This window comes from Hylobates moloch, unplaced genomic scaffold (assembly GCF_009828535.3).
Source record: "Hylobates moloch isolate HMO894 unplaced genomic scaffold, HMol_V3 SCAFFOLD_17, whole genome shotgun sequence".
Lineage (NCBI taxonomy): Eukaryota > Metazoa > Chordata > Mammalia > Primates > Hylobatidae > Hylobates > Hylobates moloch.
In genome coordinates this window covers 81,431,408-81,456,905 of record NW_026652292.1, presented here as the reverse complement: position 1 = coordinate 81,456,905, position 25,498 = coordinate 81,431,408, and the positions used below count along the sequence as shown (strand labels likewise).

Genomic DNA, 25,498 nt, shown 5'->3' with positions numbered 1-25,498 from the left:
CCACCTACCTGGCCCTGAGGGCTCCCCTGGGAAGCCATTTCCTCCCAGGAAGCCCCCTCCTCTTCTCACCCCTGCCCTTAAACCAAGGAATCTGGGCCTACTATTAGGGAGAGGGTGATGGCGGAGGAAAGGGAGCCTCAGAGGAGGCCAAGTGTGAAGCACCCGGTCTCCTGTGCCCCCCAGCCCCCAAGACGACCTCTGGGCCACCGGGGTCCAGACCTGGTCTAAGGGTCAAGGTCCCCCTGGGAAGTGCCTGATAAGTACCCTGGAGGCCATTTGGAAGCAAACACAAGGTTCCCTGGTGCCCAGCAAGCCCTCCTCCGCCTCCCCTGCTCCTGTCTTGGCTGGGGCCTAAGTGGCACTCACGGGGCAGGGGTGGAGCCGCCCAGGATCGGGACCACGGGGCTGGGGGGGGGGACAGCGCCCTTTCCACCTGGATCGCTGGGCCGCGGGGTGTCACAGGGAGGGACACGCAGGAGGAACGGACACGCTACCTCACTCACGGGCGAGAACTAAGCACCTACTGTGGACCCGGCGTCTAAGCCCGCGACAACGCCAGCCTTCGCCCCCCAGGGGCCTCCTCCCGGGGCCGCGGGGGCCACGTGCAGTTCCCCGCCCAACCTGAGGTCCCGGCCCCGCCCCAAGCCCAGCTCGGACCCCCAGGACTGCGGGACCCGCCGGGGAGGGGCGGTGCCGGCCCGGGGCGGGGCCAGGAGGAGGGCGGACTGGGCGGGCGCGGACGCGGGCGGGACGGAGCTGCGGGCGGCCGGCCTTGCGGGCTGGAGCGCCTGGCGGCCGAGTGGAGCAGCCGCCTCGACCCCAGGGCCCGCGGACCAGGAGAGCGCTCGGCGGGTAAGCCTCGGCGGCGGGTCTCGGCGGGTCTCGGGGGTCTCGCGGTGGGGGGGCGGTCTTGGCGTCTGGAAGGGGCTCGGCGGGTCCTGGCGGTCTGGGGGCTCTCGGCGGGTTTTGGGGGTCTCGGGGGAGTCTCGGGTCTCGGCGGGTCTCGGGGGAGTCTCCGGGGAGTCTCGGGGTCCCGGCAGGTCTTGGCAGGTCTCGGGGGAGTCTCGGGGTCCCGGCAGGTCTTGGCGGGTCTCGGGTGCGCAGCAGCCTCCCCCGGGCCCCGGGGCCTCCTGTCCTTGCCAAAGGACGCACGGGGCCTGGGTACGGCGGGCACTGCCCGAGGGAGCGCGGCTTCGGGGCGGGGGCCGGGTGTCCCTTGCCGGGGGCTCAGGGGTGGGAGGCGGTACGACGCGTCTGTTTCGCACCCCTCGCTCCCCTCTGGCCCCGCCGCGGGACCCCTTTACGCGACTCTCCCCACAAGACTCAAAGGCTGCGGCGGGCACTCGCTCTCCGCCCTTCCCGGAATCCAAACTTCCCTTCCCTCTGCAGCGGCCGCGCTTCACGGAGGGCAAGAAAAGCCGCCCACTGGCGCTGATTCACACTGAAGTGTGAGTGACTGATAGCCGGGCGTCTGAGACTCTCATGGGCAACAGGGAATCTCAGGGATGGCAGAGGGACTGGAGGAGTTAGGGGGCGGGGACAGCTCCTTCCACCTGTGTACCGGCCTCCCTGCAGCCCAGCACTTTCCCGCTACTTGGCTCCCTGGGGGCATTCAGGGCGTGAGCCCTGCTGTGGGTGCCTTGTGCTGGTGCTCCATTCCTTGAGCACCTCCTATCCCCTCTCTGTGCCTCAGTTTGCTCATCTGTTGACACTGGGGACAGCTGTGCCTCCTGGTCTAGTGGCCACACTTAAGTCCTTCGAATTGGCTGTGGCCATGGGCGGGTACTCCGTGTGGGCTGCTGGGGTGGACATCCTGCCTGGATGGCATGTGTGTGGCCTTGCAGGTGACACGGGCTGGTGATGAAATGTGTAGAATTCCTTCCACACCCGCCTGATGGCAGGGCCCACGGCCTCCTCCTGACCGAAGCAAGACTCTGGGTTCAGGTCAGCCCTGCACCAACTCCATGTGCCTGGGCAAGCCCCTGCCCTCACTGGCTCAGGCCCTGTGGGACCAGAGGAGGGGCTGGGCTCCACCCCCTCCTGGTTCTTCCCACTCTGTCCACTGTCTCCTTTACGTAGACACCCTTGAAGGGCCCTCTTGGAGCCCAGCCTCAGGGCCCCACTCCCAGCACTCCACTCCTGGAAGGACAGGAGGCCTGGGACGAGGGCTGCAAGGGAGTGAGGATTCTGTCTACACCCTCTCCCTGCCACCTGCCAGGCTCCCATTGCCTGGCTCTGTGCCCTACGTTGGGCACACCCTGGAGGGGGCAGGCAGAAGGAAGACAGGCAGCGGTGTCTAGGAACTGACAGCCAGGGCCATCTGGTGAGAGGGGTGCTGACAGGGGGCTTGGCCTTTCGGGGAGTCCCCAGGCCTCCAGGGTCATGGGGGAGCCCACCAAGGAGGCTGGCCTGGAGAGGCAGACAGAGGGAGGGCAGGCTCTGGGCCTGCCTCGGCCCTTTCTGGACAGAGGAAGCAGGGTGCTGAGTCAGCTGGAGCTCCCCACCCCCCAAGGGATGCAGGCACACAAGCAGGCCCACAGACGGGAAGTCCAGGGGCCCAGAGAGACGAGATGGCCAGCCTTGATTCCTGAGGGGCAGGGAGGAAGGGCTCAAACTCAGCCAGGATCTTGGGTGTGAACTCAGATGCCACCAGGTTCCAGCTGTGTGATCATGGCCAGAGACTTTGCCCTGCTACGCCTCCATTTTCTCATCCATGACCTGAGGGCTGTGAAGCACTTTGTACCTGGTGGGTGGCTATGATTGTCCATGGGGGGAATGGTGGTGTTGGTGACATGTGCTTGGTATTCAGTGACAGTGGGTCGCTGAGGGTGCTCTCCCTGGTCCTCAGGGCCGCTGTATGTCCTGTCTTGGGTGGGGACAGGGCCTGGCCTGGAGAGGCCTGGGTGAAGGGCAAGGCTCCCAGGTTCCTGCCCACATTGGGCTAAGGCCTGAGTCCATCAGGAGTGGCCAATGTTGGGCAGCCCCTGGGTCTTCCTGGGTTATGTCCTCAAAAGCTCCCTTGTGGGGACACCCCAGGTCAGTGACTATGTGTGGCAGGCTCTGCCCTCCTCACTCTCTGGCCTCCATAAGCCATGGGCACGAGTATATGGTTCTATTTTTTTTTTTTTTTTTTGAGGCAGAGTCTTGTTCTGTCACCCAGGCTGGAGTGCAGTGATGCGATCTCGGCTCACTGCAACCTCCACCTCCCGGGTTCAGGTGATTCTCCTGCCTCAGCCTCCCGAGTAGCTGGGACCACAGACGTGCACCACCATGCCCAGCTAATTTTATTTGTATTTTTAGTAGAGACGGGGTTTCACCATGTTGGCCAGGACGGTCTTGATCTCTTGACCTCATGATCTGCCCGCCTCCCAAAGTGCTGGGATTACAGGCATGAGCCCCCATGCCTGGCTGAGTATATAGTTCTTTAATAACCGGGTAGCTTGGCCATCACTGTGCAGCCTGGGCGGGTGAGGACAAGGGTAGGCTGGCAGGGAAAAGATGGGAAATTTGCCACAAGGTGAGAGCTGACCTACCCCAGACGCAGTGGGGCAGCTCCCACCCCTTGGTCCAATGAATACAGGGTGTGCCGTCAGGAGGAGGGATCTGAGCCGGGCGGGCAGCCATGCAGGTACAGACAGACTGAGCCAAAGGCGGGCGGGTGGCAGACCAGTTTGACGGGAGTGGCCTGTGCATGCCAGGTGTGGTGAGGGTGTGGAGGGGCCTGGCAGGCAAGGAGAAGGAGCCGTGCAGACCCTGGAATCCTTTCTCCAGGATAGGCAGCTCCTCCCCAGAAGGCCTCTGCATTCTTCCGGTGGCCCTGTCTGGACACCCAGGGGCTGGAGACAGTCCCACGTGTGGGCTGCCTAAGTCCCAGAGGGGGTGGTAGGGAGCATTTTGGGCTCACTGGCTGGCCCCCCTCCCTGGGACACTGGAGCCCTCCTCACCACCCCTTGGCCTGTGCATGGGAGGGCAGACAGGATGGTGCCAAGAGCAAGGGACTGCCTCTCGGCCACGGGCCAGGAGACCTGAGCCTTGTAGGCGAGTTGCACTTCCTGACCCTCAGTTTCCTATTCTGCAAAACGGGATGACAGAAATCCCTGGCTCTGGGCCACGCTGCTGGATTTGGGTTCTGTGCCGGGCCCCTGACTACACTCATCCTTCAAGGGTGATGCAAGAGAAGCATGTGCCCAGGTTCGGGGCGGGTGGAGACCTGGGTCAGAAGGAGCTCGAGGTGGTGCAGGCTCCCAGGAGGGGAGAAAGGTGCCCTCCCCCACCCTTCTCTCTTCTCCCCAGGCTCTGTAACTTCCAAGGCCATGAGAGTGGTCAGGCCCTGCTTGGTCTCCCGGCCCCCGATCACAGATCATGCTGGAACTGCTGGCCCCAACACCCAGAGGTGACTGGCCCTTTCTTCATGGATTCCAGTCACATCTGGTCCATCTTTGCCAGCTGGCCTCTGGGAAGAATGTGGGCTCGGCCACTTGGAGCAGTGGCCTGGGGAGATCAGAGGAGCCCCGAGCGGTTGGCAGAGCACCCTTGTGGCATCCATACCCCCATCCCTGTAGCCAAGCTGATTCCAAGAAGTGCCCTCTGCTTCCTTGTGAATCAGATGTTTACTGTGCTCCTGCTGAGCCTGCTCCAGGCAGCTGGGTGGGGTGTAGGGTGCCTGTCTGCTCAAGCCTGCAGAGGGAGGCCAGGTCCCCGCCCCAGGGTCAGCCGGGCTGGCAGGCAACAGTCTCAAGAAGGCAGTGTGCATGCCATGGCACACAGGGCTGAGGCAGCGAGGCAGGGGCCGAGGGAGGCGTCACAGAGCTTCTCTCAGGCACCAGAGGGGAGCTGAGTTCTGGGCTCAGAGAAGGCTTCGTCTGAGGGCTTCAGTGTCCTCCTTGTGAAATGGGGTGAAAGTAGGTCTAACTCATGGGAGGCCAGATCCCCAGGCCCAAGCTGGGGCCTCCCTGCCCTTGACCCTGTGTGAATGTGCAGCTCCGTTTGGGGCAGTTCCTTCAGCCTCGACCCAGGGGTGTTGTCATCTAGTGATGCTCTTCTGTGGCATTTGAGGGCCCCGGGTCCCCATGCCCTGGGCTGCCCCTGCAGCCCTGCCCACTGTCCTGAGCCAGGCATAGGGGTGGGCCCTTGCTGCTGGCTGCCCCTGGACAAAGTGGGAAGCGGTCACGGGCCAGTCCGGGAGCCTGGAATGCTGGGCGGTCCTTGGCTTTGTCTCAGTTTTGGGAGTCTGGGGCAGTGGTGCGCCATTGCCACCCACCCTGGTCTCTGCCTCTGGGGCAGTGGTGGACCTCCTTCAGAAGGCTGCTGCCCAGCCCCGGGCCCCGCTCATGCAACATTGGGTGCCTGTGTACTGGGCCCTGGGCTAGGCATGCACTGCAAGAGCAGACAGGCCACAGGTCAGAGGGCAGGACTGCTGGCAGGTGCCCATGGGTAGCAGCTCGCCTGCCTGGCCCACCTTGCCACTCTCTCCCTTAGAAGCAATTTCAACTGAAGACATAAGTGTCTGTCCCGCTTGGTGCTCAGGGTACCCTCTCTGGCCACCCCCAACTCCACCCTGAGCTGGGTGCCTTCCTGAGCCCCCAGCCTGGTCTATGGCCACCATGCATGTTGACCCATCCATGGTGACCTGTCTGACTGCCCCTCCTGCTTGGGAACTCAGGAAGGACAGGGTCGCATCTGAGTGCCCATGCCCTGGTGGAGCCCACGTGGGCCTGTCCCAGAGGAAGTGTGAGGGGAGTGTGGGCTCTCCCAGCCTCCCACTCCTGGGCAGGGAAGTGACGCGGGCAGCGGGCAGGCTGTGCCAAGCTCTTTGAAGGTGGCTTGTCACTCTCCCCGCCGTGTTTAACTCTCTACTGAGCATCAGAGCCTAATGTGCCAGTCAGCCTGGCAGCTGCCGCCCAGTTGGTGAAGTTTCCAATCAGATAATATCAGACTGTTGTGCTTTGGCCTCCCACGAAACTCTTCAGGTTTCCATCAGAGCCTCCTCCCTTCCCCCTGCGGGCTGCGCTGTGACAGCCACCGCTGCCTGCCACCCGGCAGCAGGGACCCAGCTGCTTCTGGGCCTGGTCTCGGTGGCCCTGGCAGCGGTAGATGGGAGGACCAAGGCCTGGTGAGGAAGGAGCCGCCGAGCTGAGTCGGTGTCCCCTGTCCTCTCCCTGAACGCAAGTGCTTTCTTTCTCTGTAGCTGCTCTTCCTAAACGTGTGTGTTGGCGCAAGATTGGAGTTAGCCTGGCCTCCCTGTGCCACCAGGGCTTTGGGTCCCAAAGAGCTGGCACCTGAGGCAGGTCCAAGCAAAAGGCCGGATTTCTCACCATTAGGAGGGCAATGGGGAAAGATCCAGAAAAGCTGGCCTGGAAGCCCTGAGTGGCAGGTGGGGGGACACAGCCCTGCATGGAGACCAGGCTCAGAGCCAGAGGAGGCAGGCCAGGAAACTCAGCACTCATCTCCTCTCTCGGAAACGCCCCTCCCTGACCCCAGCTGCTTCCTCTCCTCCTACTTGAGGCCAGAAAGGGAAGCCCCTTTCCAGTGGGGCGAGTGGCTGGCGCTGCCCCAGGCGGTCCGCTGATGGCTGGGCAGATAGTGCTGGGGCCTGGCCTTGCAGGCAGATCAGTGGTCAGCAGAGTGAGTTTGACCAGGGCAGAGGGGAAGATGATGTGGCTGCATCCCCCAAGCAGGGGGAAGTGACTTTCCGTTGCCGTCACCTCCTGTGGCCTCAGGCGTTCCCAGGCTGAGACCTCTAGGAACACAGGTGCTGCGTGGCTCAGGTGGCTCCACCAGGCCAGGCCGTGTGACCTGGGCATCCTCCACCTTCTCTGGGCAGGGCAGGGACAGGAAGTGCAGCCTCATGGGATGCGTGAGGGTGAGGGGGTGCCCACCCAGCTGCTGGGGCGGGATGTGTGGGAGCGGCCCCCCAGGAGCTGCACGCAGCACGGGGCCTCAGAACCTCCAAAGCCGGCGTCAGGTCATTGAGGCCTCCGGGCTGACCAGGACTAATGGCGCTCAGGGGTGCAGCCTCAGCCTCCACCCGCCACCCGTACCGGCCCTGCCTCCGGACTTTGTTCCTGCTGTACCCCTGCTGGCTGCCTGTCGCCACAGGTGGCTCCTTCCTCCCCACCGGAGGAGTTGCTCCCAGGCGGGACCCTGGGGGTGGAATCTCTGAAATGCCTTCCTCTCGGGACCCTCACCGCGACTGGACCTCGCTCAGCTTCAGACCCTGGGCTGCAGCTGCCTAATGAGGTGGGATGGGGCCCCGCGTGTGTAAAGTGGAGGGAGGAGCAGTGGCTGCCTCTGAGCCCTGAGCCATTCTGGGGTCCTGGGTGCTGGCTTCAGGAAGGTTCGCTACTTGGGGCGGGGGCTCTCTGAGATCAATCTTCCCATTTTCTTGAGGATGTGACCAGGAGGGTGAAGTTTTGTGGTCGGAGTGGCTGTGCCTGCCTCTGGGGCAGGAAGTTGCTGGGGAAGGAAGAAGATTGAGAAAGGACCCCCAACCCCCACCTCTGCAGAGGACCTAGCGGGCCTTGCCCCATGCCAGGGTTCCTGCCAGCTGGCATCAAGGGGACAGCTGTTTCAGGGCTGGGGTCCTGAGAAGCAGGGGGGACCCACTTGGCACCCAGGCCCCCTTGAAGACCTACCCGGAGCCGCCCTTGCGGCAGGCAGGGTCCTGGCCCTTCCAGTACGAAGCTGGGAAAAGGCAGCACCAAAGATGCCAGGGGCGCCTCACGGATCCCCCTGGGGGGCCTCCTTGAGGGGCAGTAGGTGGCGGGGCCAGGCTGAGGGCTCGAGCTGTGTGAAAGACACCCTGGTTTCGAAAAGGGAGAGGGGCTGGAGAGGTGGGGCCCGAGGGCCTGGCGGGGTTTCCAGCAGGGGCTGGCTTATGTTTTCAAGCTTACTCTGGGGTCTGGAGACCACCACCGAACGTACACCCTCCAAGCAGTGGCCACAAGAAGACCATGAGAAGCTCGGGCGGGGTCTAGGGGAAGGATGGGGGCTGCCACAGAGAGAAGTGGGTTTGTGGAGGCTGCGGAAAGCTGGGTGGGAGTGGAGGAGGTGACGTGACCAGGATGGGGTTGGTGACCCCTGCACAGGGGCTACTGGGGATGAAAGGGGAGGGAGAAGCAGACTGGTGAGATTGGGGTGGCATTGGCCCTGGTGGTACTGACTATCCCCGGCTCAGTCTCCCTCCTCCTCGGCTGGTTTTTCTGACAGACAGTGGCATGGTCCAGAGCTGCCTCCCTGGGGAGGGAAAGGGCATCCGCAAGTCACTCTTGAGGCTGTGTCCCCAGAGTGTCCACCTGGCTGTGCCACCTCCCTGCCTGGTGCAGCCTGCGACTGCCTGAGCTGCCTGAGCCTGCCCTGTGGCTGCTCCCCAGCCAGGAGGAGTCCTTAGGGGCAGACACCGGCAGGCTTGCTTAGAGGCTCTGCTGACTCCAGAATCCCCACTGCCTCCAGAGTCTTACTGCTACCCGAGCATTAAATGGAGGTGCTTGTCCTGTGACCCCCCATGGGCTGATGACGGGCCAGGTGGCACTTTGCCTGGGGGCTCTGGGGAGGCCATCTCGGGCTCCCGTGCCAGGGGTGGGTGCAGGGAAGCTGGGCAGACAGGAGAGCTCAGGCCTCGGCTCCCACGGGTCTAGGGCTGTGGTGGTTGGGGGCCCTGACTGGAGGAAGGACCTGGCCTGGAGTGCCATCCCCAGGGAGCAGTAAGGGCATTGGGGGTGTCTTGGGGTGACCTGGCCTGGGGCAGAAGGCCAGGCAGGGGTTTGCAGGTGGGTAACGGCATGAGGAACTCCTGGAACAGCCTGAGAGGTGTCCGGCGAGGTAGAGCATGGGTGGCCTTGAGCCCTGAGGCTGAGCCGAGCTGTCTTTGAGAGCCACCTCCACTGAGGCTGCAGCAGAAGGGCTGTGACAGGCTGGCTCCGAAGAGGAAGGAGCTGGGCTGTGGGCGGCCTGGGCTTGGGAAGCGGGCAGGACAGTTGCATGGTTGGGGGCGGAGAGGAGGAGAGGAGGAGATCCTGATCCGGACTCCGCCCCTGCCTGTCTTGACCGCGGAGGACCGGGACCAGACTGCAGGGGCGCAGGGAGCCTGCGGGAGACGCTGGGGGCTGGGCTCCTTTCCCGGCAGCCCGGGCCCACCGCCAGACCCTTGTCCTCACTGGGCCTCTGAACAGTGGAGCATTGTGAGGGGCCTGGGAACGTTCAGGTCACCCAGGCCCCCTCTGGGCCACGCTGAGGGTGAGGACAGGAGCCAGCGGGCATGAGTCATCCCGTCCCCTGCCCAGGCCCCGAGGCTCTGGGGTTCCCAGGCTGAGGAGGAACACACAGCTCTCGGTTCCCCAACCCGGGGTCTGGCCCACTCCTTCTTCCTTCTTTTTGCCCCTCTGTCAGCACCTCTTCCTGTGGCCTCCCTCTGGCTCCTGGGCCTACCTGCATCTCCCTTCCCCTGTCCGGCCAGAGACCCCGGTCTAGGAGTGGCTGTGGCCTGCTCTCCCACCCCGCTGCCTGTCGCAGCCCCAGCAGAGGGGCTGGCCTGTCACCTTGAGCCCACCTGTGCTGGCCTGTCACCTTGAGCCCACCTGTGCTGGCCTGTGAGTGGCCCCAGGAGGAAGCCAGTGCAAGGACAAGACCCAGCCTAGACAGGAAACCTTCTGAGGCCAACCTAAAATTTACTAAGGAATAAAAAAATGACAAGAAGCAGAAGGCGAGGGAATAAAATAATAAACCCAGAGAGTAAAAACGAACAACATCCGAGAAAAAAACCCATGTTTGAAAACAGTTTAAAATTATTAGCCAGGCACGGTGGCTCATGCCTGTAATCCCAGCACCTTGGGAGGCCAAGGCAGGCGGATTACTTGAGGTCAGGAGTTCAAGACAAGCCTGACCACCATGGTGAAACCCCGGCTCTACTAAAAATACAAAAATGAGCCAGGCATGTTGGCGCATGCTTATAATCCCAGCTACTTGGGAGGCTGAGACATGAGAATCGCTTGAACCTGGGAGGCAGAGGTTGGAGTGAGCAAAGATTGTGCCACTGCACTCCAGCCTGGGTGACAAAGTGAGACCCGATCTCAAAAAAAAGGGGCTGGGCGCAGTGGCTCACACTTGTAATCCCAGCACTTTGGGAGGCCGAGGCGGGCGGATCACCTGAGGTCAGGAGTTCAAGACCAGTCTGGCCAACATAGTGAAACCCTGTCTCTACTAAAAATACAAAATTAGCTGGGTGTGGTGGTATAAGCCTGTAATCCCAGCTATAGGAGGCTGAGGCAGGGGAAGTGCTTGAACTGAGGAGACAGAGGTTGCAATGAGCCAAGATCGTGCACCAAAGTGAGACTCTGTCTCAAAAAAAAAAAAAAAAAAAAAAATGTGTGTGTGTGTGTGTATGTATGTATATATGTGTGTGTGTATATGTGTGTGTGTGTGTGTATATATATATATACACACACATACATACATACATATACACACACACACATAACGTTAGGGAAAAGGGATCACAGCAAATGCATTAAGACAGCAGAAAGACCTAACCTCAAGTGCTGAAATGAGTGGACAGAGGGAAGGGACCCTGTTGTGCTGACTCAGCCTTGGTGGGTCCCAGCCTGTGGCACCTGCTGACAGATGGTGACGGGGTTCCTGGGTAAGCGAGGGGCCCAAGGACCCCCAGTGGTGCACAGAGGAGCTGTGATGGGGGCTACGCCTGGGCCCCAGCGTCCTTTGCCCTGACCCAGGAGCTTGTCCAGGTAAAATGCCGTAAAGTGCCTGGGCTGAGCCCGAGGTGTGTGCGGGAGCTTCATGGTTTTTTTTTTTTTTTTTTTTGAGATGGAGTCTCGCTCTGTCGCCCAGGCTGGAGTGCAGTGGCGTGATCTCGGCTCACTGCAAGCCCTGCCTCCCGGGTTCACACCATTCTCCTGCCTCAGTCTCCCGAGTAGCTGGGACTACAGGCACTCGCCACCACGCCTGGCTAATTTTTTGTATATTTAGTAGAGACGGAGTTTCACCATGTTGGCCAGGATGGTCTCGATCTCTTGACCTCGTGATCCACCTGCCTCGGCCTCCCAAAGTGCTGGGATTACAGGTGTGAGCCACTGTGCCCGGCCTAGCTTCATGGTTTTGTGCAGTCCAAGGGAGGCCACCAAGACCACCGTGGTACAAAAAGTACCACAGTGATGAGTAAAAGGGACAAATGATGCAGGACGCTCAGGCCACTTACTGCTATGCGGTCCCCAGGCCTACCCTGTAGGGCTTACACAGCTGCCTACACAGGGTGCCCATTGTGGTGGCTCCTGACCTCTCCCGTTGGCTCTGGGTGGGAGCAATGGGGCTGGGTTTCTCTGACTGGCACCCCTACTGCATCCCACCCCAGCAGGAGCCCCATGGCCTCGGCATCTCCACTCTGTTCCTTTGTCACCTGGCCCTGGTGCTGGGATCTGGGATAAGCAGGGTGCTCTCCACTTCCAGGGCCTAGGGACCCAGTGCTAGGCCAAGTGCCTATGGCAGAGTGCTTGGGAATGGTCTGGTTTGGTCCTCAGAGTCCTCTTGCTAATAAGCGCAGAGGGGGAGAAGGGAGCAAGGCTCATGGAGTGAAGTGACTTGCCCCTAGTCTCCAGCTTAAGGGAGCAAGGCTGGGACTGGAGCCCAGGCGTGAACGGTGCCCAGGAGCTCATCCTAGGGAAGGTCTGAGATGCTGTCTGCCTCACCTGGGCATGTGGCGTGGACTGGTGGTTCTAACTAGGACCCACCTCTGTCTGTCATGTCAGAAGGTGGGTACCTTCTCTAACCTGCAACCCCAGGGCCTTTGTACAAGCTGTGCTCTGTCTGAGACACCCTATGTAATCCCATGCTTGGCTAACTCATGTGGAAGATGGCTCCCAGGACGCTGGCAGATGTGTCAACGTGTCTGGGTGGAACAGATGTCACAAGGATGTGAGTCAGAGGTGGCTGCCTCCCCAAGAGATTGGGAGCCCAGACAGAGGGTGACAGTAGCTTGGATCCCGGGTGCAGGGTGTGGCGTTTGCCTGTAGGCACAGTGCCTGAGTGCCTCCCCTGTGCCCGATACCATGAGACTTCAGGCCGAGTGGAGTGACACTGTGCAAGAGAGACAGGGTCCGGCTGACCAGCCTCACCATGACTCCAGCCCAGCCCAATGAACAGGTGGGCTACCTTCCACCATTCCCTGGCCTCGTTTCCTGCTCTCGGTTTCCTCGGCTGCCTGGTGGGTTTCACTGCAAATCTCTGGGGGTCTCCTTCTGTCCCAGCACCGCCTGCTCCTGTTCCTCATCCGAGTCTCTGCGGATGCGTGGACCCCGCCCTCTGTGCAGCCTCAGCACTAAGTCCTGGGTCCAGCAGCTCCTGGGACTGCCCCAATTACTCCTGGGGAAACTGAGGACTGGGGCTCTGCTTCTTTGCCAGAGTTTTCTCTCGGGTGAGCACCAGACCACTCTTTCTTCAAGGGAACCAGCAGCATCGAGCAGGACCCAAAAGGGGGCTGTGGCCTGGGAGAGCTTCCCAACTAGCCTCCCCAGGGGCTCTTGGGATCAGTTTAAAACAGAAGCAGCTCCTAACTGCTCAGGGGTGGACTGGAGCCCCTGCTTCCTCAGGCCTTCCTGTCCTGCTGAGCTGGGCCCTGCAGTAGCTTCCTCCCTGTACCCCACATGGCGTGGCCCCCCCTGTGTCCCCTGGCCTCCTGCCCAGAGCCCTGCCCCCTCCACAGAGGCCGGGGCCCACTCCCACTGTCCTTGAGGTTGGTGGGCTTCCTTCTGAGAGTGGGCCTGGGGCTTCTCCTCTCCTTACCCACTCCAGAGCCAGGCTCAGCAGGAAATGCCTGGTAGGGGCCCTGCCAGGGCCATAAGGCTTTCGGGGCACCCTCAGGTTGTGTGGTAGGGGTGGGCCAGGTGGTCCCAGGCTCTGGGTGACACTTGCCACGCTGGCTGGGTAGCCAAGCGTTGCAGCTCACTCAGCCTCGAGGTCCTAATCAGGAGAACAAAACGAGCAGTGGCGATGGAGCGGGCACGGAGCTGGCACATGAGCGGGCACGGAGCTGGCGCATGAGCGGGCATGGAGCTGGCGCACTCAGAACACAGTGGACTTTTCCTTGGGGGCTCCCTGCCCCTCCCTTGGTCCAGCGGCCCAGCCCTCCTATCACAAGAGGTGACTGGGCAGGGAAGCACCCCCAACCTTCACACCCACTGTGCCCGTGGCCCAGGCGTCCCATGCATCCCAGGAGGGTCTGGTTGGTGGGAGCCCTCTGCTTCTGCTTCGTCTAGGTGAGGAAGGTGCCCGGCAGATTTCCCACCTAAGCACACCCCCCGGGCCCAGAGGGTCAGCAGCCAGGCTGGTGTGGGCGTGGAGTGTCCCGGCCACAGCTGATCTGCTCAGTGACTGCTGCTGCCCTTGCCTGTCGATGAGGATGCTGGGGCTGGGAGGTCACCCTGGAGGCTCAGGCGGTGCTTGGTGGGTGCAGAGCCCCTGGAGTGCCCCCCTCCTGCAGCCAGGTGTCCCCCGAAATGGAAGAAGTGGGGTGCCTGGGGCTGGCTAGATGGTGTAATTCAGCACATGAGCCCGTGAGCCAGCCCCCACGGAGAGTAGGGGTTCCAGCCAGCTGAGGTGTGGATGAGGTCTATTCATGCTGCAGGAGGCACCTGGTGCCAATGTCACGCTGGGCACTGTTCAGGCGCCAAGGACATGGGGGACGGACATGCAGAGATCTGTCCCCACAGAACTGGTGTCAGAGGAGGGGCAGATAGCCAACAGACACGCTGAAAATGCCATAGCGTCGGGGGGTGCCGGGTGGGGGCCGCCTCTCTGAGGAGGGGGGGCCCTGCCGTGGACTGAGCCTGTGTGGGAGAAGGGCCAGGGCCTGTGGATTGGGGTCCAGCCCAGGGGAGTGTGGTCTAGATGAGGGGCCAAGGGGCAAGGGCAGAGCAGAGGAGGTGGAGAGGGTGGCGTTCCAGGTGGAGGGTACCGCTGCTGCCAAGGTGCGAGAGGGAAGGGGTGTGGCACTGGGAATGTGGCTCTGTCTGTGCCGAGGGCTGGGGGGAGACACGTGTTCTGGAGGCCAGGCCCCGCAGGCACGAAGGGAAAGCCCGGGTGGACGCTGATCAGGGCGGTTCCTCCCTTCCCTTGACGCCAGAGCAAGCTCAGCAGCCAGCTGCCCCACCTCCACTGCTCAAGTGAGGAAACTGAGGCTCAGAGTGGTCCACAGGCCAGGAGGAGGGGATTGAGCCAGGCTTGTTCCCACCAAAGCCTGCACACTGACCACGGCTCTATTCTGCCTGCCAAGAATGGAGGCATACACCGAGCGGCCTTCGGGCGGGAGCCACTGGGTGGGGCAGGACTGCCGCCCCTCTCGGGACCCTGCAGGGCTGGGGCATAGGGTGCCCAGGCTGGCTGCGGTGGGGGACAGTGAACCCCTTCAGGCCAGGAGAGGCGAGGCAGGGCGGGGAGGAGGTGGGCCTCAGCCTTGGGTGGGAGCCAGGAACTTGGGGTGGTGGACCCAGCCCACCCCACACATCAGGACTCTGGAGAATTTTTTCTCAAGTGATTAAAAGGTGGAAACTCGTCAGTGTTTGTGAAGAACTGAAGTGTGAATCCTGAGCCGCTTCTGCTGCTTGTGGTTTGAGACTGGAGAGTGGCTCCAGGCGAGTAGCAGTGCCAGCCGTGGCTTCCCCCAGACCCACCTCGCCTCGCCTCACCTCACTGTCCCCAGCCCCACCTCACCCTCACCACCCTCGGCCTGGAAGCCCGCCCTGGCCTCCTCCCTCCAGCCAGTGTGCTGCCCCTGCCTGGCCAGGCCAGAGCTCCGCCTAGGGCAACCCTCTCCCAGGTGTGGAGGCCCCCGGGCAGTCCCGACTCCTATGCCCATCTCAAGAACCTTTCCCGGGGACAGACACCAGGCCTGAGAGAGGAAGGCCCAGTGGGGCATCCGGAGACGTGAGAACATTGCAGCTTCCCTCTGAGGACAGAGCTTGAGGGCCAAGCATCCACCGACAGCTTGGCCTTGCCCTCTGAAGCCCAGGTACCATGCAGGCAGCCGTGCCTACAGGGCCCTTGTCTGTGCTTTTCTTAATTCCCTTTGTCCTTCGCACACAGCAATGGCCTGACCATCTCTGCCTCCACCCTGCACTGCTCTGTGTAGCCCCTGGGGCCTCTGAGCCCCGATCACGCTGCGTCTTCTGGGAACACTGCTGTCTCCAGTGCACCAGCCTTTCTCTGTTTTGCAGCGGGCAGCCTCACGTGCATGCCCAGGGCTGGCCGGCGGCTTGTCTCACTGGGCAGAGGTCCAGGGGTGTGGAAGGGCCTCAGCTGCGGCCGTGCTGCACTCCAGTTCTTTGAAAACCTCTCTCATTGAGAGTCCAATTAGTGCTAAGTCACAATTTTTTCACTCTGAGCTCTGAAGGATGTACTAGTTACAACCTCACTGGGGTCTGGCCTCATGTATGGACATGACAGTAAACTTATCTGTTTGTCTGTCTGTCCTTCTCTTGGGTCCTGCCATGGGCCAGGTGCCCACCTGGGCCTTGGAGATTCAGTGGGACTTGGACCCGTGGGGAGTGCCAGGGACACATGAGGTGATGCTGGTGGCAGAACTGTGCCATTGACTTGGAGATTTCAGAGAAGAGGGCAAGGTTCTAGGTGGTTCCGTCCTCAAAGGATGAGGGAGCATTTGGTTTCCATGTGGAGGTGACTGCAGGTACCAGGATGGGGCAAGTGCATGACAGGTCCAGTGTTGGTGGCCCAGGGCAGGAAGGGAAAGCAGGCGCCACACCCCATCCACTTTGACAGGGAACCAACCTCGCCGCTGCGCCGTGGTGGATGTGGCCTGAGCCAAGAAAGGGCAGGCCAGAGGGGTGAACGCGAGGCCAGGAGGTGGGGTCCGCAAGCCTGGTGGGTGTGGGTCAGGCATGGCAGGTGAGGCTGGTGGACCCTGTGTGCAGGAGGGTGGCAGGTGGAGAGCCTAGGCTTCAGGAAGCTGTGGGCATCCGCGGAGGCAAGCTCAGCAGTGCCCGTCCAGCTTGGTCACAGCCTTGTGGAGCCTGTCTCTCCCTGACAGGCACGCCCACACTCGGGATCAGACTAAGTGGAGCCTGCAGTTCATCCTGGGGAAGGACTCAGGTGAGTCCCCGTGTGGATTCATTTCTTGGGGCTGCCCTAACAAAGTTCCACACACGAGGGGCCTGAGAACAACAGAAATTTACTCTCTCATGATTCTGGAGGCCAGAAGTCCAAAGCTGAGGGGTCTCCAGGGCTGTGTGGCCCCGGTGGCTCTGGGGAAGCCCCTTCTTCCCCTCCCAGCTTCTGCTGGTGACTGGCGATCCTCGGTGCCCTTCGTGTGCGGCCACATCCCTCCAGCCTCTTTTCCATCCTCACATGGTCCTTTCCAGGCGTCTTCTCCTACTCCATCTCTTACAGGACAGTTGCCGTTGGATTTAGGGCCCGCCTGGTCAATCCAGGATGTGCTGCGTAACTTAATTACATCTAAGATCCTTTTTCCAAATAAGGCTGTGTTCACAGGTTCTGGGGATTAGGATGTGGACAAAGCTTTTGGGGGCCACCATTCAGCCCACTACACCACGTGACCCCAGGCAGGGTCCTTCTTTCTAGGGTGCCCTCTCCCTCTGCCCCAGTTGGGTAGTGCCCAGTCCGAGTTCCCAGGAATCCTCCCGGTCCTGCATCATGGGACAGCAATCAGAATGGGGCAGAGAGGGAAGGGGCCTCTGGCTGGGGAGAGCCTGGGAGGGTCCCAGGGCTGGCTGTGGAGTGGACCCAGGCCCCATGGGAAGGGCTGATGCAAAACATCTTATTTTGAGAGCTTGAGATTTTCCCTGGGGGTGCCCACCTCCCCCCAGGCTCGGTGCCCACCCACCCTCCTGGGGCTCAGTGTCCACCTTCCCCCAGGCTCAGTGCCCACCCTCCTTCCCCCGGGCTCAGTGCCCTCCCTCCCTCCCCGGGCTCAGTACCCACCTTCCCCCAGGCTCAGTGCCCTCCCCAGGCTCAGTACCCACCTTCCCCCAGGCTCAGTGCCCTCCCTCCCTCCCCTGGGCTCAGTACCCACCTCCCCTGGGCTCAGTACCCACCTCCCCCCAGGCTCAGTGCCCTCCGTCCCTCCCCTGGGCTCAGTACCTACCTCCCCCCAGGCTCAATGCCCTCCCTCCCTCCTGGGACTCAGTACCCACCTTCCCCCAGGCTCAGTGCCCTCCCTCCCTCCCCTGGGCTCCGTACCCACCTTCCCCCAGGTTCAGTGCCCTCCCTCTCTCCCCTGGGCTCAGTGCCCTCCTTCCTCCAGGTTCAGTGCCCTCCCTCCCTACCCTGGGCTCAGTGTCCACCTTCCCACAGGCTCAGTGCCCTCCCTCCCTCCCCGGACTCAGTACCCACCTTCCCACAGGCTCAGTGCCCTCCCTCTCTCCCCTGGGCTCAGTGCCCTCCCTGAGCTCAGCAGACCCTCCTTGGCGTGTTCAGCACCTGAGCCTCTCCTGAAGGTGGCAAGCAGGCACCAGGCTGGGTACAGGGTCCCTGGGTGCCAGTCCCCATGCCACTGATCCCTAGCTTCTGCTCTGAACCCCAGAGATGCAGATGGCAACAGGACTGTCCTATTGGACTGTGAGCCTTGAGATGAGGCAGGTGCTGTGAGGCAGGAGGTGCCAGGCCAGGGTCAGCTCTGTGGTGGCTGCAGACACCACCCACTGTGCTGGGTGTTTGCCTTACTCCTGAGCGGGCTGAAGGCCCCCAGAACCCAGTGAAAGCTCCCTCCCTCTTCTTTTTCAGGCTGACCCTTGGCCCTCTGCCTGCCCTGCCGGCTGGCTCCCACTCATCCTGGTAAGTGCCCTGTGTCTGGCATGGTGGGAAGTCCCCAAGCCTGGCAGTTTGAGGCACCAGCTCAGGGGCAGGGGAGCAGCTGCAACTTGGGAAGGATGGAGAGGGACACCAGGGCTGCCCATTGAGGCGGCCCCAGCCATGCCCTGCTGCACACACCCCCTGCTTGGATGCAGGCATGGGGTCATCTCCACGGTTACCGGCACAGGGTGAAGGTCAAGGAGTGGCCGTGGCTGAAGAGGGGAGAATGGCCTGTGTTTAGGAATATGAACAGCAGCGTTGTATGCTGCAGGGATGAAGAGGAGTTGAGAGAGCAATTGCAGAAGCTACGGCCCAGAGAGGAGGGGTCTGCAGAGATCACTCAGCAGCCCAGGACTCCCAGCTCCAGCTTCCTTCTGGGAAGCTAGGGTTGGGGAAGGGGCTGGTGTGGATTTGTCCCCCACCCCCAGGGTCCCCTCACCTGGCCGGTTCCTCTCCTCTGGGCTGGACTCCCCCTGTAGCATCACAGCATTGGACCAGGGCTGTGGGGGCAACGGGCCTGGGCCAGGGTCAGGTGGGTCTTTTGCTTGCTTCCGCCTCTGCTGAGTTTATGAGTGTGGGGCTCTTGGCGGAGCAAGGGCAGGGGCGAGCCTGGCTCCTGCTTCCAGCGTAGGCCTTGTCCGCTCTTGCATTTGCCTGTCCAGTAAGGGGCGGTGTGTTCCTGAGAGCGCCGGCTGCCTCTGGGCTCTTATCCTCATGGGTTGTCATCCTTGAAGCTGTGTGTTGGCCACCTCATTGCCTGTGGATTCCTCCCAGCCCTGAGGTGTGCTCACCCCAAGCCCCTTCTTCCCATGGCTCCCTCACCCGGTCTCCTTCCAGCAAACTTCCTCCTCCATCAAAGCTGGGCCCCTCCTCTGGGAGGCGTTCCCCAGTCTAGCACCCACAGGGCCTGGCCCCTCCTCTGGACCCTGCAGCCCCAGCTGTCTGAGAACTGCCTGCCTCACCGTCCAGGCGGGGCCGTGGCCCTGGAGTTCCTCACCTGCTGTTTGATCTCAACCCTCCTGCAAGGAGGAAGGAGAATGGGAAGAGGCCCCACTCTGTCCGTGCCCACCTCGCTGCCCTCTGTCTGTCTGCCTGCTGTGGCCAGCCTTCTGCTGAAGGTGTGGTCTGCCCTTGGCCACCTGAGGGGACTGAGGCTGGCACAGGCTGGGGATGCCAGGGTGGCTGTGCCCATGCTAAGGAGGCCCCAGACCTGAAAGCCCAAGCTCCTCACCCTCTAAGAGACAGTGGGGGGTCTGCAGCCCAAACGGGCCGCGAGGGGGGCCTTGGCAGCAGGGCTGGGGCTGCAGACACAGCTGGGGAGATGGAGCTCCTTAGCCTGGGAGCTGCCCTTTTTGAGTGACCCGACACCTAGGCCTATGGGGCAGCTTGGGACCTGCACAGCTGGTTATGGGGCTGGGGTCCAGGGTTTGTTGGGAGCCTGAATTCAGGGGGCCGTGCCCTAGGAAGCCTGGTGGGCAAGATGAGGCCCCTACAGCTTTGCGGCCCTGTGCTCCGTAGCCTCTGTCACCCTCAAATCCTGCTGTGAGGGTGGCCGCAGGCCCCAGAAAGCCCCTTTCTCCAGCTGCCTCTGCCCAGGGGTCCTGTCCTCCCTGGGCAAGTTCTGGGAGGAGAGGGAGGGCGCTCAGCACCCAATGGCTAGAATCCCCATTCCCCGCTTCCGTGCTCTGGGCCTGGGCAGGGCACTGGGCTTGGTGGGGGCAGAGCAGCCCTGGGAGGAGCAGAATTCTGAGCAGGCCCTGGGGCAGGGGCCGATGAGTATGGGAACGTGCTTTGCCACTCAGCCATAATGTGGTTTCTAGCAAACCAGATGTTAGCAGAGCTGGTGTGGGTGTGGGGACACGACAGTAGGAGTTGAGAAATGCCGGAGGCCAGGCCTAGTCCCTCAGTCCCTTGGTGTCAAAGGGCACAGAGGTGGCCACCTTGAAATTCATAGAACCGGGTGCAAGACATAACAGCCCTCTGTGTGGCCTCAGGTGGCAGAGCAGGGCGGCAGCAGCTGCCCTGGCAGGAGGAGCGTGCTGGTAAAGTGACACCATCCCTGTGTGTGCTGTAAATGCTGCTCTGTGCTGGGCCTGACACCCAGGGTGCAAGTCGTTTCATGGTTTGCTGGGGAGAAGCCGAGTATTCAGAGGTGGCCCTGGGCAGAGGCAGCAGGGAGCTTCCTCCCAGGGATGCAGCTGACCTTGCGCTGGAGCCAGAGAGCCCTGGTCTCTGACCACAGGATGGGAGGGCAGGAGCAGTGGAAGGTAGGGGTTAAAACCCGGATGGTGGATGAGGGGCAGCCCGGGGCCCCAAGCAGCTTTCAGGACCTCGGGGGGTAGAAGGCAGGAAGTGCCGGCTACTTGGTGCTGCCCAGGGAGCAGGGAACAGGAAGTCCCGGGTGAGGAGGAAGCGCTGGCGGCCACAGGCCTCAGATGCAGCAGGAGTGAGCTGTGGGCACAGCTGTGGGGCAGCCAGGCGTGTCAGGCCTCACATGTCTGGGAGATGCAAGCTGCCTGGGCTGGTGGTCCCTGAGCCACATGGCCTCCCTGGGCCCCAGGACACCGGCCCCGAGCAGGTCACCAGGACGGAGGGCCATGTGTTGGGTCAGCACCATCAGGTCAGTGGGGCAGCCCCAGGACTGGAGGCTAGGGAGGCGGCACTGGTCCAGCACCTGAAGAACCAGTAAGGGGGCCCCACGTGGGAGCCACAGCCTTCCCCGGGGCTGGCCGTGGGGGCCCACAGGAGCTGGCCCTGGGCCTGCAAAAGGCAACAGGCTGTGAGGAGAGTGGCCTCTGTCTGGCTCGAGAGGCCCCCCGAGCTGGCAGGCACAGGGGAGGCCAGAGAGGGAATGTGATGCTGGAACCACCCACCCCCGTCACGTGCGGCTGATAGGGAGGTGGGGGCCAGCCTGCTGGGGTGCGGCCCAGGTTCGGGAACTTCCCGTGATACAGCTTGCAGGGTGGCCTTGGTGTTTGGGTCCGAAGTACACACATGTTGTGTGTGTGAGTGTGTGTTTCTGTTGGTGGGGGGGGAACGGAGAGAGCTGCACAAGGTCCCTGCTGCCCACCTGGGGAGTGCCATGCTCTGAAACCTGGTGCAATGTGGAGGACCCGCAGGGACCTCAGGGACTGCTCACGGAGCCCAGGCTGTGCCACCCTGCCCCTGGCCGGCAGTGCTTCTCTGGCGTAGCTGGTTACTGGGCCTTTACGGGAAAATTTTGGTTTTGATTATGTTAACAGAGAAAGATTCTGGGAACAGGAAGGAAACAAGGGAAACCGAAAAAGAAGAGCAGACAGCTGTGGGGAGGCCGGAGCAGGCAGCCAGGGCTCCACGGTGGAAGCCGCCCCATCTGCACATCCCACCCCCGCCACCGGCCACCCACTGTGTGCCAAACTGGGCCGTGGCTGTGCTGGGCCGGGGGTGGCGCATGAGCCACCATTTACTGGCTGTGTGACTTTGGCCAAGTTTCTTCGTCAGTGACTTGGGGAGGACTCTGGTTTGAAGCTCAAGGTGTTGGATGATGGGGCGATCGCTGAGAAGCACAGAGCTTGGCCCACAGGGAGTGCTCAGTGCACTCGGCACAAAGCTTGATCCTCTCCCAGCCTCTATACCCAAGTCTGTAAAATAGAGGTAAAGTATTGAGCTCAGGTGGACCCTGGGCGATTTAGTGAGCTGTGAGGTGCAGCTTGGCACTGAGCCCTGGCAGGGCTGGGAGTGGTGGTGATGATTCTGTGCTCAGGCTGCAGGACACTGAGACACTGAAGACCGCACACGACAGGTCTTGTTGGTCACTGGAGGCTGTGTGTGTGTGAATGAGTGCTTGCATATGCATGAGTGAGTGTGATGAATGTGTATATCAGTATACATATGGGTGTGAGTGTGCACGTATGAGTAGACATGTGAGTGCATGAGTGTGTATGAGAACATATGAGAGTGAGTGGGCATGGGGGAGAATGAGTGCATGTATATGTGCGAGTATGGATGGTGTGAATGTTAACTGTACATGCGTGAGTGTGACAGCATGTGCGTATATGAGTGTGTGAATAAATGCACAGGGTGACCTGGTATCTTCTCCCTTTGGATTGGCTCCCCAGCCCCAACTTGCCCTCTGGCTCCCACAAATGGGACCAACCTGATCACCACTAACAGTAAGTCCTTGACCCTGTGGTCACATGAGGTGCTGGCTCCCTCACCACAGCCAGGATGATCCTGCAGGAGCCCAGCCTTCCAGAGCCCCCATCCTGCTCCTATGCAGGGGCTCACGCCTGTGTGCACGAGAGCCGTGCAGCTCATGTGCACGTCCTGTGTGAGTGCACCACCTGTGACATTAACTGGGTGTGCAGAGACACAGTGCACATGAGGGCCTGCACAGGCCATGACCACACACACCTCAGGGCTCATGGGTCCCCAGGGTGGTGGGAGCCACAGAGCCTGCATTAAATGGAACCTGATGGGGTGTCTCTGTGGGACTGAGCACTTTTCACCTGACTGCTCTGGCCCCAGCAGCCTCAGGCCTTGGGGTCACCTGAAGCAATTACAACTTTGAGAGAAGGTAGGGAGATGAGCACAGAAACAGAGACCTGGAGAGTGTATCCCAGGTGCCCCGTCTTCCCTAATGTGCACGTGCATACGCACGCACACACGCACAAGTGTACAGGCTCAAATGCAAATCTCCACGTGTGCACACATGCAAAGATCACATACTTTCTGGAAGGGCTCATGGAGCCCAGTAGCCACCACCAGCTTTGGCCACCCAACGCTGGCCCATGTGTCTCCAGAGCCCTGCCCCAGAGAGCAGCTGCAGAGGTGTCAGGGGACTCTGAGAGTGGACTTCTCCATACCCATTTTACACTGGAGGAGGTGGGGGCTTAGTGGAAGAAGGGGCCCCAGGAAGGATGTGAACCCAGATCTTCAGCACTCTCCCTCACAGTTCCTGCCCGTGTTAACTCAGCCGACACCGCAGCAGCATGGTGACAGGTCCCCCCAGGGTGTCTGCCTCTACAGAGGAAGGGACTGAAGCACCCAGAGAGCTGGCAGGTAGGCCTGTGGAGTCCCCTGGAATGAATGAATGGAATTTAACCATCAGGTCCCTGGAAGAGGGGCTGGGCACTGAGAAGCACAGCCAGGGAGGCCCGGCCAGCTAGGAGTGTGGGTGCTCCTTGGGGATGCCCCTTGGTTTTCCCGAGCACAGGTGGAGCCAGAGTCTGCGAGCTGGGCTGAAATTCCCCAAGAGCAGCATGGTCACCATGGCCTCCATGGCCCATCATCACCCTCAGCCTCAGCCGACCTTTCCCCTTTCTGCTCTCAGTCTGGCCTGGCACTGGGCTCCTGGCCAGGTACCACCCCCTGGCACAGGGCAGGGCCAGGTGGGGCAGAGGATAGTAAGGTGGCAGGGGTGGGTTTCCCCTTGAATGGCCCCTCCTCTGGAGAGGGGCTGCGGATGTCCATGTCTGTCCCTGAAGCGAGGAATTCCCAGGGGAGGTGAGGGTGCCACATGACCTGCCCTTGTCATGACCTGCCCCCCTGCCCAGGGTCAGCTGATGATCACCTAAGAGTCTTCATCCTGCCCACAGCAGGACAGCAGCCAGGCAGGAACGAGCCCCTCACAGGCCTGCCCCTACCTGGCCACTGAGCTGGACCCATGTAGCACTATAACCTGTCCCTGCAACTCTTCCTGCTGAGCCTTGTCCAGGTGTGGAGCCAGGAGGAGGTGGTGGGTTCCATCTGTCCTCACAGTGGTTCCTCCCACTTTGACACACAGGCCAGGTCTTCTTATAGCTTTTGGGTGGCGGGGGCACTGTGGGGAGTGATGCCCCAGGGTAGGGGCTCTGTTTCAGCTTCCTATGCCTTCCAGGCATCTTGCAGTCCCTGTCACCCACGGGGTGAACATTCCATCCTTCTTTTGGGGCTCCCTGGGTGTCCCCCCTGGGCTGGGTCTGAGCTGGTGAGGATGGGAGACAATGACCGACTAGTGTGGTCAGTGTTAGGGGCAGAGAAGGCTATGCTAGCCCCAAGGGAGGGACACAGGACTCCAGAGAGGTTATGGGAGACTGCCTGGAAGAGGGAACGCTTGAACTAACTCTTCCTTTCATGTTTGGATTGTTGCTAGTATATAGAAAGAGAATTGATTTTTGTATGTTGATCTTGTATCCTGCCACCTTGCTGCTCATTTATTCTAATAATTTTTTTTTTTTTTTTTTTGAGATGAAGTCTCATTCTTGTTCTCCAGGCTAGAGTGCAATGGTGCGATCTTGGCTCACTGCTACCTCCACCTCCCGGGTTCAAGCGATTCTCCTGCCTCAGCCTCCCAAGTAGCTGGGATTACAGGTGCCTGCCACCTTGTATTTTTAGTATAAAAGGGGTTTCACCATGTTGGCCAGGCTGGTCTTGAACTCCTGACCTCAGGTTATCCGCCCACCTCAGCCTCCCAAAGTGCTGGGATTACAGGTGTGAGCCACTGCACATGGCTATTCTAATAATTTTTAAGTGGATTCCTTGGAATTTTCTTTATGTAAAATAATGTAATCAGTGAATAATTGTTCTTCTTTCTTTCCATTCGGATACCTTTTATTTCTTTTTATTGCCTAATTACTCTGGTCAGAATCTCCAGTACTATGCTGAATAGAAGTAGAGCGGACATCCTTTCCTTGTTCCTGTTCTTGGGGGAAAAACTTTCAGTCTTTTACCACTAGGTATGTTAGCTGTGGGTTTTTTGTAGAACCCTTTATCAGATTGAGGAAGTTCCCTTCTATTCCTGGTTTGTTGACTGTTCTCATCATGGAGGAGTGTTGAATTTTGTCAAATACTTTTTCTTCATCTATCAAAATCGTGTGGTTGTTTGTCCTTTATTCTATTGATATGGTGTATTACATTAATTGTTTTGAATATTAAACCATCCTTGCATTCCTGGAATAAATCCCACTTGGTCTTGGTGTAGAATCCCTTTTATATGTTGCAGGATTCAGTTTGCTAGTATTTTGTTGAGGATGTTTATGTCTATACCCATAAGGGATACTGGTTGGTAGTTTTCTTGTGATGTCTTTGTCTGGTTTTGCTATTGGGATAATGCTGACCTCATAGAATGATTCCTTCCTTTTCTATTTTCTGGAAGTTTGTGAAGGAGCTGTGTTATTTTGAGCCAACTCTTGATGGCTGGGTTAGTTCAATTTCAACTTTAGGCTGTGGCAACAGCATGGGCTGAGGCTTGCAAGTGGGTGCTTGCTCCATGCAGGTAACTGGAGCCATAGGGTCTGGCTGGCATAGGAGCACAGAAGGTAGAGGGCAGGAGTGGCTGAATCAGGAAGGGCCAGGTTGGCATGAGGAGGCCCTAGAGGTTTAGCACTGAGCAGTGATGGGAATGGTGTGCTTGTTGATTCTGTGCTGGGTGGAGGGGGCTGGAGGCCGAGGAGGCCTGAGGAGAGGAAGTGGAGGGGGCCAAGAGGCAATGGAGAGCGGCCCTGCAGGGTGGCTGGAAGGAGGTGGGAGCCTTGAGGCAGGCCAGACAAGGGCACTGAGAACAGAGGCACAGAGATGGGACAGAGCCTCGAAGGCTGGGTGCAGTGGGAAGAAGCCCAGAGAGCGGGCCTGAGGTGGGGCCTTGAAATCAGGGTAGATGCCCAGGATGGAACAGCTCGGTGGGGTCAGGCCCAGGCTGTTAGAGCCATAC

General features: G+C 60.6%; 1 protein-coding gene across 3 annotated transcripts in view; it reads left to right on the top strand.

Moving 5' to 3' along the window:
* Positions 1-741: 741 nt before the first annotated feature.
* The window catches only part of SH3BP2 (SH3 domain binding protein 2), a 43,464-nt gene continuing 18,707 nt past the window's right edge, over positions 742-25,498 (top strand). Inside the window, exons 1-2 of one of the 3 annotated variants that reach the window (XM_058430209.1) lie at positions 742-852; positions 17,761-17,811. Coding sequence is in view for 1 of the 3 variants with exons in the window: in XM_032136073.2 (XP_031991964.1) it covers positions 20,370-20,449 (80 nt within the window). In the remaining 2 variants the exon portion in view is untranslated. Of the gene's footprint in view, positions 853-17,760; positions 17,812-20,259; positions 20,450-25,498 lie in introns of those variants that run through there. The other 2 variants (XM_032136069.2, XM_032136073.2) reach the window with 2 other exon arrangements.